At 63.6% G+C, this 14573-nt stretch overlaps 1 protein-coding gene across 1 annotated transcript; it reads left to right on the top strand.

The window, feature by feature from the left end:
- Positions 1–3400: 3400 nt before the first annotated feature.
- Positions 3401–14568, top strand: SMARCD3 (SWI/SNF related, matrix associated, actin dependent regulator of chromatin, subfamily d, member 3). Its single transcript, XM_029078458.2, is given in 14 exon segments — positions 3401–3659; positions 6537–6748; positions 9974–10016; positions 11150–11272; positions 11424–11546; positions 11787–11882; positions 12070–12197; positions 12510–12547; positions 12550–12671; positions 13106–13203; positions 13371–13506; positions 13671–13793; positions 13919–14020; positions 14350–14568. Coding segments are annotated over 14 exon segments (1476 nt in total). The 5' UTR covers positions 3401–3581; the 3' UTR covers positions 14404–14568.
- Positions 14569–14573: the final 5 nt, after the last annotated feature.

The following is a 14573-nucleotide window of genomic DNA, read 5'->3' as shown; positions in this document are numbered from 1 at the left end:
CACTGAGCGCCTACTGTGTGCAGAACACCGTGCTGAGTGCTCGGAAGAGTACAGTATATCAATAAACAGTCACATTCCCCACCCACAACGAGAAGCTTGTCCTCGAGTTCGATCCGCTGGCATCAGGACCTGGCATGAGCTATTCCCCACGCTCCAGTGGGCACGTGCATGTGGGAGCAGGGTGTGTGTGTGTTGGGGGAGTGGGAAGGATGCATAGGCATGTGCACACATGTATTTATATGCATGTCTATGTGTGTTTGTGTTCCTGAGGCCCGGGGGCTCCTACACCGAGAGAACGAGGTGGATCCTGTTGGGGGAATCCCCAGTAAAGGGACCGTACCGACGGTCCGCATGGTCGTTGACCCCCAGGGTCGTTCCCAGGTAGCGTGTCCCCCGCCACCCATGGGACCGACCAAATGGTGCCCAGAGCGTTGCTTCCCGCACGCCCCCGGCCTCTAGCCGACGCTTCCGGCAGCACTGACATTGCAGACTTTCGGGTGGGTGGGGGGGTGAGGGGCCAGATTGCCCCCCTCCACCCGGGTTCTAGTCCCGGCTCTGCCACGTGTCTGCGGTGTGACCTTGGGCAAGTCACTTCACTGCTCTGGGCCTCAGTTACCTCATCTGTAGAATGGGGCCGAAGAGCGCCAGAGCGGAAGCGGGGCTTTGGTGTACACGAGTTTGGGGTCGGTCGCCTTGATTCTTTGGCTGTGCTCTGGCTGTAGCCGATCTGAATGGATTTGCTGCTGACACATCTGGGTGATGGGAGGAGCGGCAGAGACCTCTACCCGCGGTCTGGACCTGTCCGTCACAGAGACACATTGGGTGCTCCTGGGTTGCTGGCAGGTACTCCAACACTGCTGGAGAGGGGAGAGGGCCGGGGTCGGCCGGGCAGGGCCGGGGTCGGCCGGGCCGGGGGAGGGGAGAGGGCGACCGGGGAGCCGGGCGTTGGGCAGTTGGGCTCCGGTTGAGGCTGGCAAACATTTCTGCCTTCTGGATGTCCGAGATTGGTCCCTTCGAGCTTCCTCTCTGTCCTCCCCATCCCCTCCCCGCCCACCTTCTCTGCTTCACCCCACCTCCCCCCCCCCCCCCCCGCCTTGCTCCAGGGAAGAACCAACACCATAAGACAAGGCTTCCCCTGCAGCTGGTCCTGCCAGGAATTCTTCTCTGAGTCGAAAGCAGCCCCCCCAGCAGGGACCACTCTGTGTCCATCCGCCCTCCCTCCACTCCCCCCAGCTCTGGGATAGGGTCCCCGGCCAGCCTCGGGCCCCCCTCCACCGCCACCCTCAGATTCCTTCGCCTCTCTCATCCTGCCCCTCCCTCTGCCTGGCTCTCCCTTTCCTTTCTCCTCCCTCCCCCAGCTTCCCAGATTCTCCCTTCCTGTTCTCACACTCTTTCTCTGTCCTTTTATCCCAGATACTCCTCCTCTCTTTCCCTGTTGCCATCTTTCTCACACAGACTCACATCCGCAGAAATACACACACACACACACACACACACAGAGGCCAACCGATTCACACAGCTTCACCTCCACCCACCCGGCTCCAGCCGCCATCATACCCACCCCCAGCACATACATGCACACACACACATGCACATTCTATTCACCCAGACACATAATTCAGTTCATACACACACGGATACAGGTTTGCACATACGAAGAGATTCAGGCTTGCTTTTAGACACACACAGATATAGGGACTTTCATACACATACAAGCAGATAAAGGCTTGCACACCCACAAGCAGGCTCATACAAAAGCTAGCACACCCTCACAATACATGCACACCCAGATACACATATGGATTCAGCACACACAGACACACACACACACACACACACATACACAGCTCCATCTCCCCGCCACCCCCCTGCCCCGCACGGAAGGGGCTCCATTCTTGGTCTCTTGGTGGAATCGCTGCCAGTGAATGTTTCCGTGCTGGGCCCTGCCAGGTCTCTGGGGAAAGGGGCCTTAGAAATGAGCAGGAGGGACTTGGGGGAAAGTTGGAATCAATTGTTTCCCGCTGCTCTGCTGCTATATTTTCTAACTGAGAAAGTATTTGTGTGAGAGCCGCCGTCCCCTCCACTGAGGCTTCCCCAGCCTCCCTCCCTCCTCTCCTTTACCTCCCTCTTCTCCCCTAGCTCCTCTCCCTCTCTTCCCTCCAACCCTCCCTCCTCTCCCGTCCCTTACTGACTCTTCCATCCCTCCCACCTTACCCTTCCTGCTCCCCTACCCTCTCTCTTCCCCTCCCTCCTCTCCCCCCACCTCTGCCCCCCTCCCTCCCCCTTCTCTGTCCCTCCTCTCTTCTCCCCTCCCTCCTTCCCCCCACCTCTCCCTCCATCTCTTCCCCCCTCCCCCCTCCCTCCTCTCTTCCCCTTCTCCCCCTCTCTTCCCCTTCTCCCTCTCTCTTCCCTTCTCCCTCTCTCTTTCCCCCCTCCCTCCTCTCTTTCCCCCCTCCCTCCTCTCTTTTCCCCCTCCCCCTCTCTTCTCCCCCTCCCCCCCTCTCTTCTCCCCCTCCCTCCTCTCTTCTCCCCCTCCCTCCTCTCTTCTCCCCCTCCCTCCTCTCTTCTCCCCCTCCCTCCTCTCTTCTCCCCCTCCCTCCTCTCTTCTCCCCCTCCCTCCTCTCTTCTCCCCCTCCCTCCTCTCTTCTCCCCCTCCCTCCTCTCTTCTCCCCCTCCCTCCTTCCCCCTCCCTCCTCTCTTCTCCCCCTCCCTCCTCTCTTCTCCCCCTCCCTCCTTCCCCCTCCCTCCTCTCTTCTCCCCCTCCCTCCTCTCTTCTCCCCCTCCCTCCTCTCTTCTCCCCTCCCTCCTTCCCCCTCCCCCCTCCCTTCTCCCCCTCCCTCCTTCCCCCTCCCCCCTCCCTCCTTCCCCCTCCCTCCTCCCCCCTCCCTCCTCCCTCCTCTCTTCTCCCCCTCCCTCCTCTCTTCTCCCTCCCACATCTTCCCTGCCCCCCCCTCCTTCCTTCCCCCCCCCATCCCTACCCTCTCCCTCCCCCGGTCGGTCCCCCGGTCGGTCCCCCGGTCGGTCCCCGGGGCTGCCCGGGGCGGGGGTCTGGGGGCGGGCGAAGCGGCGGCGGTGGCATCCCGAGCGGTGGCGGTGTCGGTGTCGGTGGCCTCTCCCTCTCCCTCCGCGGCCGGGGCTTATCTGGGCTGTTTGGACAGCGAGGTTTAAAAAGGCAGAGGCTTTTCTGTCCCCGCAGAGTAAACAGCCGGGGCCCGGCCCGCACAGGCCCACTATTTGGGGCTTATCAGTGGAGGAATGCGGCGGCGGCGGCGGCGGCGGCGGCGGCGGGTGCGGAGGGGGGGACCGGCGGCGGGGCGGGGCGGGCCGGGCCTCGGTCCGTCGGTCCATCCGTCCGTCCGTCCGGCCGTCCGAGCCGCCCTGAAGGGGCCCCCCCTCCTCCCGCCCCACTCCGCTCTAGTGCAAGTGTGAGAGCCCAGCAGGACTCACGGGGGGACAGTTGGAGAAAAAGGCAGAAAAGGGAAAGAAAGGCGAAGAGACAGAGACAGGAGACACAGAAAGAGAGACAGAGGAGAGACAGAGAGAGAGGCAGAGAGACAGAGAGAGAGGCAGAGCCCACCCCGATGGCCGCAGACGAAGTTACCGGAGGGGCGCGCAAAGCCACGAAAAGCAAACTTTTTGAGTTTCTGGTCCATGGGGTGGTGAGTGGGGAAAGTTAGCGAGCTGGCTTGTGCTGAATGGAGGCGTGACTGCAGGCTGGAGGCGCGAGCAGGACCCCCACCCCCCCCCAGGCCCCCCGATCCCCCCGACACCCCGCCTTGCGGGATGCCCGGAGGCCCTGCCCCCCGACCCCCGACCCCCACCCCGGGCCCAGCTGGGGGGGGGGGGGTCCGGAATGGTCCGGGGGGGAGGGGGAGGGGCCCTGCACCTCACCCCAATCCTCCGTTCCCCCACCCGGTTGGGGGGGGTCCCCCGTTTTCCGGGAAAAGCCCCCCGACCCTCCTTTCCCTCCCTGCCCCCCACCCCCACCCCAGAGGTGACCGCCCGCGGGCAGCGGGCGAGCAGGTGACCGAGGAGCCGGGCTGGGAAATCCCAGACCCCGGGGGTCGCGGGGGGGGGGGCGAGGTGGGAGTCGTGGGGGGGGGTGGGAAATCCGCCGGACTCGGGGGGCGGGGGAAGGGGGCTCCCCACGGGTTCTGTAGGGAAAACGGGTGCCCTGTCAGCCCTCTGCCCGCCGCAGAGCCTCGAAGGTGTGAAGGGAATCTGGGGGAGACCAGTCCGGGGGCGGGGGGGGGACGGAGGACAGTGAGGCTTCGTCCAGAGAGAAGCCGGGGGAGGGTGATGGGCGGGGGGGACGAGTATCCTGGGGAGGGGCCAGAGGGTCCCCCAAATACCCAAGCGGAGAGAAAGGGGAAAGGGAAACATTATGCACCATCTCCAACCAACCAGGGATGGGAATGTGGGAAGCAGATGGGAAGTAGACGTGGGGAGGGCGGGGGTGATGGATCCTCACAGTGTGGGCAGTGTCCGGGCCGGGAAGGGTACAGTTATTTGATTTGATTTTCTTTTTCTTTTTTCTTTTGGTGGGGAGGGCTCAGGTTTGCTCCGTCCAAATCTAGCCGTGCCCCCTCCTTCACCCCAGGGCGCGGGCCTGGCCGATTCTGCCCTGGGGGGGGGGGAGGGGGTCAGTTTCCCAGGGGGTCAAGGGCCGGTGTCTGGAGGGGGCTGTGTTAGGAGGAGGGGGACCCCCGAGCTTCCTTGGATTTATCCAGAGGGTCTGCCCCTCGCCCCCCCCATCCACCCCCTCCCACCCCCCGGCAACGAACACCCATTTGGATGTGGATCCAGAAAACTCATTTCACCCAAGTGGCATCAGCTCGGTCATCCTTCTCCCTCTACCGTGCCACAGCCCTGACCCCCTCCCCCCACCCACCTCCCACCCCACCCCCGCTTCAGCGCTCCTGTCTACCCGGCCTGTCGACGTATGTGTGTGTGTGTGTGTGTTTTGGGGAGGGGGGTGAATGCGTGTGCGCATGGGTGGGGGGCAGGGAGGGCGGGTGGGAGATGTGGCTGGCCCGGGGGGGGGGAGGTGGGAGGGCCGGGAGGGGGAAGCCGGACAGCCCAGAAGGTCGGTCCCCCTGAGGCTCGGTGTCGGACAGCCGCCCCTTAGGTGTGAGTGACAGGGACAGCGGGCCGGGCCGGCTGGTCTCTCAGGAACCTGGGGGGCGGGGGGCGGGCGGGGGGGCGTTGGGGAGAGGAGAGAAAGGGACAGGCGAAGGGGGCTTTTCAGGGGGAGATTGACGGGCGGCGGCTTTCTCCTCTCTGCCCTTCCCCCATCCCCGGGTTGCTGGGGAGATGCTGCGAGGCAGCCGGCGGGAGGAATTAGGGTGATCGGGGGGCCGGGGGGGGGGGACGAGTCCGGGTCCCCGGGGGCGGTATCTGACAGCAGCTGCCATTTGGGGGGGGGGGGGGCGGGGTCCCGGGGCTGGGCAGAGCTGGTTTTCCTAGTGTCGACTTTCCCTAGTCCTCAGCCCAGGCCTCCCCTCACCCTGATCCCTTCCCCTCTTCTCCTTCCCCCCCCCCCCCCGCCCCCTCCCATCCCTTTCCAGTTCCCGGACAATTGGGGTTAATGAGCCCGCCGAGCCCTTTACCGCCTCATTTGCATTTCATTTGCCCATCAGCTGACCACCCGTTGAAAGGTGAATGCCGTTTCCGGACTCACCTCCTTCCCCGGAGCCCCGCCCGGCCCCCTGACCCGCGGCCGCCAGCGGGGTCGCTCCCAGCCCCTCCCCCGGCTCCTCGCAAGAGCCGGGGACCCGGGGGAGGGGGCAGGGTGGGGGTCCCCGGGCCCGCATTCACCCCTCTGTGACTGGGCACGGAGTCCATCCCTCGGACCCCCCGATCGTGTCCTTTAAGCCCAAATTGAACCCGTCCGGACGGCCCACCCTCCACCGGCTACTAAGCCCTGTCCGACTCTCCGCCAGCCTCGCTTTGTCTCCCCATTGACCTCCAAGTGACCTCCGCTGACCCTGCTGACCTTGGTCTCACCCCCCCCACCCCGGCCGATCCCCTCTCCCTCCCCACCCCATCCCCGTCCCATCCTGGTTCGGGCAAGGGACCGTCGAAGGGCAGGCCGAGGACCCTGCCCAGGGTCCGACACTCCTTTCCTCCAGCCCCCTACCCCGCAGGGGGAAGGGGGAACACCGTCACACTCTGCTGTGCCATCCTCCTGGGGTCCCACTGGTTATCCTCGGTGCCCATCCTGGGGGATGGGGAGCACCGTCATGGCCGTGCCACCCTCCCGGGAGTCCCACTAGACCTCCTCGGTGCCCCTCCTGCGGGGTTGGGGAGCACCGACATCACACACGGCTGTGCCACCACCCTGGGATCCCGCTAGTTGTCCTTGGCGCCCTTCCCGCTGCCAATCACCTGATCCCAGGAACTGCCCCCCAGCGGTGCGGCCTGTGCCTCGGGGTGGGGGTGGCGGTGGTCCCCGGGAGTCCGGGGTGGGGCGAGGGGGTCGGCCCCTCCGGGCCCGCCGGATGAGTGACGTCTCTGCTTTGCCCCCCAACCTGCAGCGCCCCGGGATGCCGTCGGGAGCCCGGATGCCCCATCAGGGGGCGCCCATGGGTCCCCCGGGGTCCCCGTACATGGGCAGCCCCGCCGTGCGTCCAGGCCTGGCCCCAGCTGGAATGGAGCCGGCCCGCAAGAGAGCGGCACCCCCACCCGGGCAGAGCCAGGGGCAGAGCCAGGGCCAGACGGCGCCCGCAGCCCCCGCCCGGAGCCGCAGGTGAGCCAGGGAACGGGCCGGAGGCCTAAGGTTCCCCGGGGGAGCGCGGGCCGGGGTGGCTTCGTCCCTGGTGGGAGTGGTGGGAGAGGGCTGAGGGTCCCCCCTCCCTCCGCCAGGACAAACCCCTCTCCATCAGGAGGCTAGTGCCGCAATTACAGCGAAGCAGCAGCCGGGCCGTCCCTGGGCACCCCGTTCCTGGAATGCCCCCTCAGCCCTATCCCCACGCCCCCTCCCTCTTTGCCATCAGGCCCCTCAACCCATCAGAGGCTGCAGTTGGGCTCTCCTCCTCCCCCACCCATTCCCCCGCGGTCCCTGGATAATAATAATAATGATGGCATCTAATAATAATAATGATGGTTTCTGTTAGGCGCTTACTGTGTGCCAAGCACTGTTCTAAGGGGTAGATACGAGGTAACCAGGTTAAGCCACCTGGAGCGCAGTCTTAGCCCCCTGTTTTACAGATGAGGTGACTGAGTCACAGAGATGTTAAGTGGCTTGCCCAAGGTCACGCAGTAGACGAGCGACGGAGCCAGGATTAGAACCCATGTCCTCTGACTCCCGGGTCCGCGCTCTTTCCACTAAGCCCCGCTGCTTCTCATCTGTTAAGGGCTTACAGTGTGCCAGGCACCATACTAAGCGCTGGGGTGGATACGAGCAAATGGAGTTGGACACGGTCCCTGTCCCACGAGGGGCTCACGGTCTCAATCCCCATTGTTCACATGAGGTAACTGAGGCCCAGAGAAGTGAAGTGACTTCCCCGAGGTCCCACAGCAGACAAGTGGCGGAGCCGGGACCAGAACCCGTGACCCGTGCGCTATCCACTATATCGTGCTGCTTCCCTAATGTCTCTAGCCTTGGGTAGTGGCTTGAGTAGATCCCAGCCCTGCGGGGACCGTTGAAGCGGGGAGATCCAACTGACCAATCAGTTGATCGATCAGTGGTACTTCTTGAGCGTTTACTGTGTGCAGAGCACCGTACCGAGCGCTCTGGAGAATACAGTCGAACAGAACCGGTAGACAAGTTCTCTGCCCACAACTAACTTGGGACCCACCACCCTCTCCGGACTGACCCCACCTACTCCCACACCCGTGGAGCGTTGACAGGAATGGGGTGGAGCCGGAGAGGGGTTACCCTTGGGAGATGGCCCGACCGGGCTGAGTTTTCCCCAGCTGAGTCCGACGTGTTCGGCTTTTCGGCTTCGAGTTGGGCCCCCGGGATGAACCGCCAGGCCGGTATGTGTAAGCTCGCCTTGGGCTGGGGGAATGTGTCTGTTCTACTGTCCTCTCCCAAGCACTCAGTACAGTGCTCCGCACACAGTAAGCGCTCAGTAAATACGATAGACTGACCGCCTGCGGAGGGGAGGCACGGGAGGAGCGTCCCGGCAGGGGATAGCGCGGCCCTACACTCGGCAGCGGCTCTGGGCAGCTTCGGCCTCCTCAGCAAGTCTCCGCTCAGCCATGGGAGCCAGATCGTCTGGGTGCCAGGCGAGAAAGGGTGCCAGGACGCGGACAGGTACCGCAAGGCCCATCAGATAGCGGGCAGCCCAGACAAGCTTCCGTTGGCTCTGCCAAGGGAGGATGAGGACCATCGGGCTATTTCCTTGTTTGCTCTAGGTCTCTCTGCCGTAAATGCTGTAATAATAACGATGATGGCATTTGTTAAGCGCTTTCTATGAGTCCAGCACTGTTCTGAGCGCTGGGGCAGATCCAAGTTAATCACGTGGACACAGAACCCGGCCCACATGGGGCTCACAGTCTAAGTAGGAGGGAGGGTAGGGATTGAATCGCCTTTTTACGGATGAGAAAACTAAGGGACAGGAAAGGGACTGGCCCAAGGTCACACAGCAGGATTCGGCGGGCCCGTGCTCCTTCTACTAGGCCACGCTTTTTCCAGTTCTCCTTTCCGTGGCTAGCAACTCTCCCTCCCACACTTGTTGCCGGTGGGGCGGGGTCCGAGAGCCATCCGAGTGAAGTCTCAAATCAACTGTCGAAAATCACTGGGCCAGGCCTCCTTCCTGTCTCTCCCCACCCACCCCGCCAAAGGCCCTGGATCCACGAGAAACAGCGTGGCCTTGTGGATGGAGCACAGAGCTGGTAGCCCAAAGGACCTGGGTCCTAATGCCAGCCCCTCCCTTTGTCTGCTGTGTGACCTTGCACAAGTCGCTTCACCGTGCCCGTTACCTCACCCGGAAAATGGGGATTAAGACTGTGAGCCCCATGTGGGACCGTGTCCAACCCACTTTGCTTGAATTCACTCTAGCGCTTAGTAAAATGCCCGGCAGAGAAGCGCCGGGGCCTAGTGGATAAAGCACGGGCCTCGGAGTCAGAAGGACCTAAGTTCTAATCCTCACTCCGCCACTCGGCTGTGTGACCTGGGGCAAGTCACTTAACTCCTCTGTGCCCGAGTTACCTCATCTGTAAAAGGGGGATAGAGACCGTGAGCCCCCCTGTGGGACGGGGACTGCGACCAACCTGATTAGCTGGTATCCACCCCGGCTCTTACAACAGTACTTGACGTAGTGAGCGCTTCACACGTACCACAGTTCTGATTTTTATTGATTATTAACAAGAACCACAGTTATTACTGTTATAATTATCATTATTGTTATCGTAGTTATTATCCAGCCCCTCTGGCTTCGGGGTGCTCCTCCTTTTCGGCCTCCACCTTCCTTCTCCTCCTCTGCCCTGTAGCTAGTTTAGTCTGCGGCCTGCCTTTGGAGCAGAGAGCCCATTCGCCAGGCTGCTTACGGCGGTACCTACCCAAGGATAAAGAGGACAGGTCTCCCCTCACCTCGAGCCAAGCCCCCCAACACCCGCACCCCACCTCCAAACAGCTCTCTTGATCCGCCCGGCCCGAGTCTCCATTCTCCCCCTCCATCCCTCTCCCCACAGCTCACCGCCCCCTTACACACACCCGGCTTCCAACCCCAGCCCCCTCAGACCTCGTTCGGTCCTACGGAAGGTGGGGGGCCGGAGGCGGAGGGGAGGGCACTCGGCCGGGGGGAAGCAGCTGGGACCAGCTCAGCATCTGGAGGGGGAGGTGGGGGGCCTCCGCCGGCCGCAGCCCCCGCCCCGCGGCCGGGCCCGCGTGGCCACTCGGGGGAGCGGGCGGTCGGCGGGGACCCCAGCCGGGCGGGCGGAGATGTCGGGATAATTTAGCAGGTGGCCTCGTTACTCCCAGATCGGTCGCCATGGTAACCCGGTTTTTTCTTTAAAAAATGTACAGTGCCAAGAGGAGGAAGATGGCTGACAAAATACTCCCTCAGAGGGTGAGTGCCTTTCACAGCAGCACCCCACTCCTTGCACCCCACCCCACCCACTGCGCCGGCTCCCCCTCCCCGCACGGGCCAAAGCCGCCCCCTCTCCCTCTTCCCCATCACAGACACTTTCACTTTTCGTTTAAAGCTCATTAAGAAGTGAGCCCCCCCCCGACCCCTCCGCCAGGGGAGGGAGGGGAGCAGGCTGGAGATCCGAGGGGCCGGGACCTAGAAGCTGAAGGTTCGGGGCTGGGTTTGGGGAGAGTCCCGAGGGGCAGGGCTGGCCTCCCGGGCTGCTGCGGGGGGACTGAAGGCTGATAGAGGGAGGGATCGGGCTGAGGGGTGGACGCGGGCTGAGCTAAGCACGAAGCCGGGGGCCGGGGGCTGTCGGTCAGGGCTGGGATGGGGGACTGGGGCAACTGGCCAGGTTCGGCGAGATGGAGCGGTCGGCCCCATGGGGCTCAGGATGAGAGAGGGCCAGTCGGGCACTGCCCTAGGTGAGAGAGAAGCAGCATGGCTCAGTGGAAAGAGCACGGGCTTTGGAGTCAGGGCTCATGAGTTCAAATCCCAGCTCTGCCACTTGTCAGCTGTGTGACTGTGGGCAAGTCACTTAACTTCTCTGTGCCTCACTTCCCTCATCTGTAAAATGGGGATTAAGACTGTGAGCCCCATGTGGGACAACCTGATTCCCCTATGTCTACCCCAGCGCTTAGAACAGTGCTCGGCACATAGTAAGCGCTTAACAAATACCAACATTATTATTATTATTAGAGAGAGAGAGAGAGAGAGAGAGCTCCCTCCCCAACATACGTATTGGGGCACCGATCCGGTGCCCATGCCAGAGTCCCCGTCCTTCCGAGACCTCTCAGAGACACTCCCCGGGGGACCGGGGAGACGAAAGGTCCAGCTGAGGTTACACCTGGTGATCTCTTGCCGGCCCTCCCCCAACCTCCAGACCAGGCCGGGCCTCACCCCACGAGGCTCGGAATTCCCTGAATCAAGAACCAACTACTGTCCCTTGCCAAGGGGACAGACGGACAGACCTGGGCGAGGTGGGCGGTGATGAACGGAATTGTTCGGCCCAGGACTGGCTCACCACCCACCCTCCTTCCCCCCGCCACCCTCACGCCACCCCCTCCCTCCAGATCCGGGAGCTGGTCCCTGAGTCCCAGGCCTACATGGACCTGTTGGCCTTCGAGAGGAAGCTGGACCAGACCATCATGCGGAAGCGCGTGGACATCCAGGAAGCATTGAAGAGGCCGATGAAGGTGTGATGGCGGGCGGGGACGGGGGAGGAGGATGGGAAGGCCCGGGGCCAGACCGTTAGGCGTCGGTGCCGGAGAGCGGGGAGGGGAGAGGACTGGGGGATCGGCCAGGCGGCTCAGCCGGCGGGTGGGGGACATCCTCTCCCTCCCACAGCAAAAACGGAAGCTGCGACTCTACATCTCCAACACGTTCAACCCGGCCAAGCCGGACGCCGACGACTCGGATGGCAGCATTGCTTCCTGGGAGCTGCGGGTGGAGGGGAAACTCCTGGATGACGTACGTCCTGGCCCAGGTCTCTCCTCGGGCCCCGGGGTGGGGTCGGGGCTGGGGTCGCCGGGGGCCGGGATTGGGGCGAGGTCCCGGGGGTGACCGAGTAAGATGGGCCAGGGAGGGGGACATGGAGGTGGCGGGGACTGGGGGAGGCTGCCCCTGTGGCACACATCTTGCCCTCCACCCCCAGATCCCACCCCCGATCCAGCCTCATTCTGTCCCCACGGTCCCGTTCTGCCCCTGCAGCCCAGCAAGCAGAAGAGGAAGTTCTCCTCCTTCTTCAAGAGCTTGGTCATTGAGCTGGACAAGGACCTCTACGGTCCTGACAACCACCTGGTTGAGGTGAGACCCAGAGCCCCCCAGAATCTCCCTCCCCCTCTGGACCTCTCAGTCCATTTAGATCCTTCCGGATCCCCCTGCCCGCCCTGGGTCCCAGCACCACCCCGGCCTGGATCTCCGGGACCCGGGAACCCCCTCCCCCGTGCCCGCCGGGGGCAGGGAGGTGACCCGGCTCCACTCTCTCGGGCAGTGGCACCGGACGCCAACAACGCAGGAGACGGACGGATTCCAGGTGAAGCGGCCGGGAGATCTGAGTGTGCGGTGCACCCTGCTTCTCATGCTAGACTACCAGGTCGGGGACCCAGCATTCGCACTCAGGTCCCGGCGGGTGGGTGGCTGGTGCTGGGGAGGGGAGATCGGGTCCTTCTCACCTGCCCCCCATCCCAAAAATGGGTCCCTTAAGCTTATGGGACTGTAGACCGAAAGCTCGTTGTGGGCAGGGAAGCTGTCTGCCAACTCTTGTCGTACTATACCCTCCCAAGGACCTAGTACGGTGCTCCGCACACCGTTAAGCGCTCACTAAATACCACTGATGGATCGGTCGATGGGTCAGGCATCTGAAGAGGGGTTCCCTGCTGGGGGGGTCTCCCCCCTAACCCCAGCTCCCGACCCCTGCGCCCCTCCCTGCAGCCCCCCCCAGTTCAAGCTGGACCCACGCCTGGCCCGGCTGCTGGGCTGCACACGCAGAGTCGCTCGGCCATCGTGCAGGCCCTGTGGCAGTACGTGAAGACCAACCGGCTGCAGGACTCCCACGACAAGGAGTACATCAACGGAGACAAGTACTTCCAGCAGGTGGGACGGCCCCCCCCCCCGGCCACCACCGGGCAGCACGGCCTAGTGGCTAGAGCCCGGACCCGAGAGTCAGGAGGATCCGGGTTCTAATCCCGGCTCTGTCACCTCCGTCACAGGTCACTTCACTTCTCTGTGCTTCGGTTTCCTCGTCTGTAAAATGGGGATGAAGACTGTGAGCCCCATGTGGGATAGGGACTGTCGGACCTGATCAGTTTGTGTCGTCCAGTGCTTAGTATAGTGTCTGTTATGTAGTCAACACTTAACGGATACCGTAAAATAGGAAAAAAAAAGGGGGGGTGGCGGGAGTTGAGGTCCTCCAGGATAACCAGTCCCCAAGGAGTGGGAAGAATTTGGGGAGCTGCCCTCTCTCCAGACCAGCAGCATGACCACCCCCCGGCCCCACCTGCACACCCAAACACCCTTCCCTCTGGCAGATCTTCGACTGCCCACGGCTGAAGTTCTCGGAGATCCCCCAGCGCCTCACGGCCCTGCTGTTGCCCCCGGACCCTATCGTCATCAATCACGTCATCAGGTGAGACGGATTCCCCCCCGCAATCCCGCCATTTCACCTCCAGCCTTAAGTCTCTTCCCTGCTTTCCGGTCCTCATCCTCTTCGGTGCCCCCTCCGATTTCCTCGGGGCACCCCCGGCTCCCACGCCAGCTGGACCTGACCCCCCCCCACCCCCTCAATCCCGGCAGCGTGGACCCTTCAGACCAGAAGAAGACAGCCTGCTACGACATCGACGTGGAGGTGGAGGAGCCGCTGAAGGGCCAGATGAACAGCTTCCTCCTGTCCACCGCCAACCAGCAGGAGATCAGTGCGCTGGACAGCAAGGTCCGCTCCGTGATCGTGGCCCAGAAGCGTGGCAGGGAGCGGGGCGAGGGTCCCCGCTTCCCAAAACTCGGCGTCCTCCCCCATCCCTCTGTGGGGGTTGGCGGGGCACCCTGGTCTTTCCCGGGCCGGCCGGCCTCGGGCTTCAGCCCTCCTCCTTCCTCTAGATCCACGAAACCATCGAGTCCATCAATCAGCTCAAGATCCAGAGGGACTTCATGCTCAGCTTCTCTCGAGACCCCAAGGGCTACGTTCAGGACCTGCTGCGCTCCCAAAGTCGGGATCTCAAGGTTAGGGGCCGGGGAGCAGAAAAAGGGGGGGGGGGGGTCGACCAGCGGGGAGGGGCCCGCGGCCAGGCCGGAGGGAGAGCGGGAAGGGTGACGGGGGGCGGGGGGCCGGCGCTGCTTTGGCCCAGGTGATGACGGACGTGGCCGGGAATCCCGAGGAAGAGCGGCGGGCCGAGTTCTACCACCAGCCCTGGTCCCAGGAGGCCGTGAGCCGCTACTTCTACTGCAAGGTACGCGGTCTGTCGGTCGGTTAGCGAATCATATTTACAGAGCGCTTACTGTGTGCAGAGCACTGTACTAAGTGCTTGGGAGACTCTGATATAACGGCGGCCTTCCGAGGCCACAGGGAGGGTGGGCGCCCCAGCTCGGGCCTGGACCCTCGCCCCTTCCGCCCGAGAGCGATCTTACCCCTCTTCCCGGCCCATACCTCGCCCTGGCCTCGGGGTGCCTTTTTCGGGTCAGCGTGCCCCGCGCCCGTTGGGGGTCGGAGTCCTCGGTCGGGTCGTCCAGCCCCGGCCCCTCTGTCCGTCTGTCCAGCCCCGGCCCTCTCCCGTTACAGATCCAGCAGCGCAGACAGGAGCTGGAGCAGTCGCTGGGCGTGCGTAACACTTAAGACTCTGGCCTCCAGACTGCCCTCCCTCTCCACTTTGGCCGGCCCCCCCGGGGCCCTCCTCACCCTCCTTCTCCCTCTCTCCTTCCCCCGTCCCCTCCCGCTCCCCGGGCCCCGCCTTCACTCCCGAGCCGGCCGCCGCACGGAGCCTCATAAAGGTCTTTCCCCCAGAA

The sequence above is a fragment of the Ornithorhynchus anatinus genome, chromosome 13, assembly GCF_004115215.2.
Source record: "Ornithorhynchus anatinus isolate Pmale09 chromosome 13, mOrnAna1.pri.v4, whole genome shotgun sequence".
Taxonomy (NCBI): Eukaryota; Metazoa; Chordata; class Mammalia; order Monotremata; family Ornithorhynchidae; genus Ornithorhynchus; species Ornithorhynchus anatinus.
The sequence above is the reverse complement of the archived record's forward strand: the minus strand, read 5'-3'. Positions and strand labels throughout refer to the sequence as shown.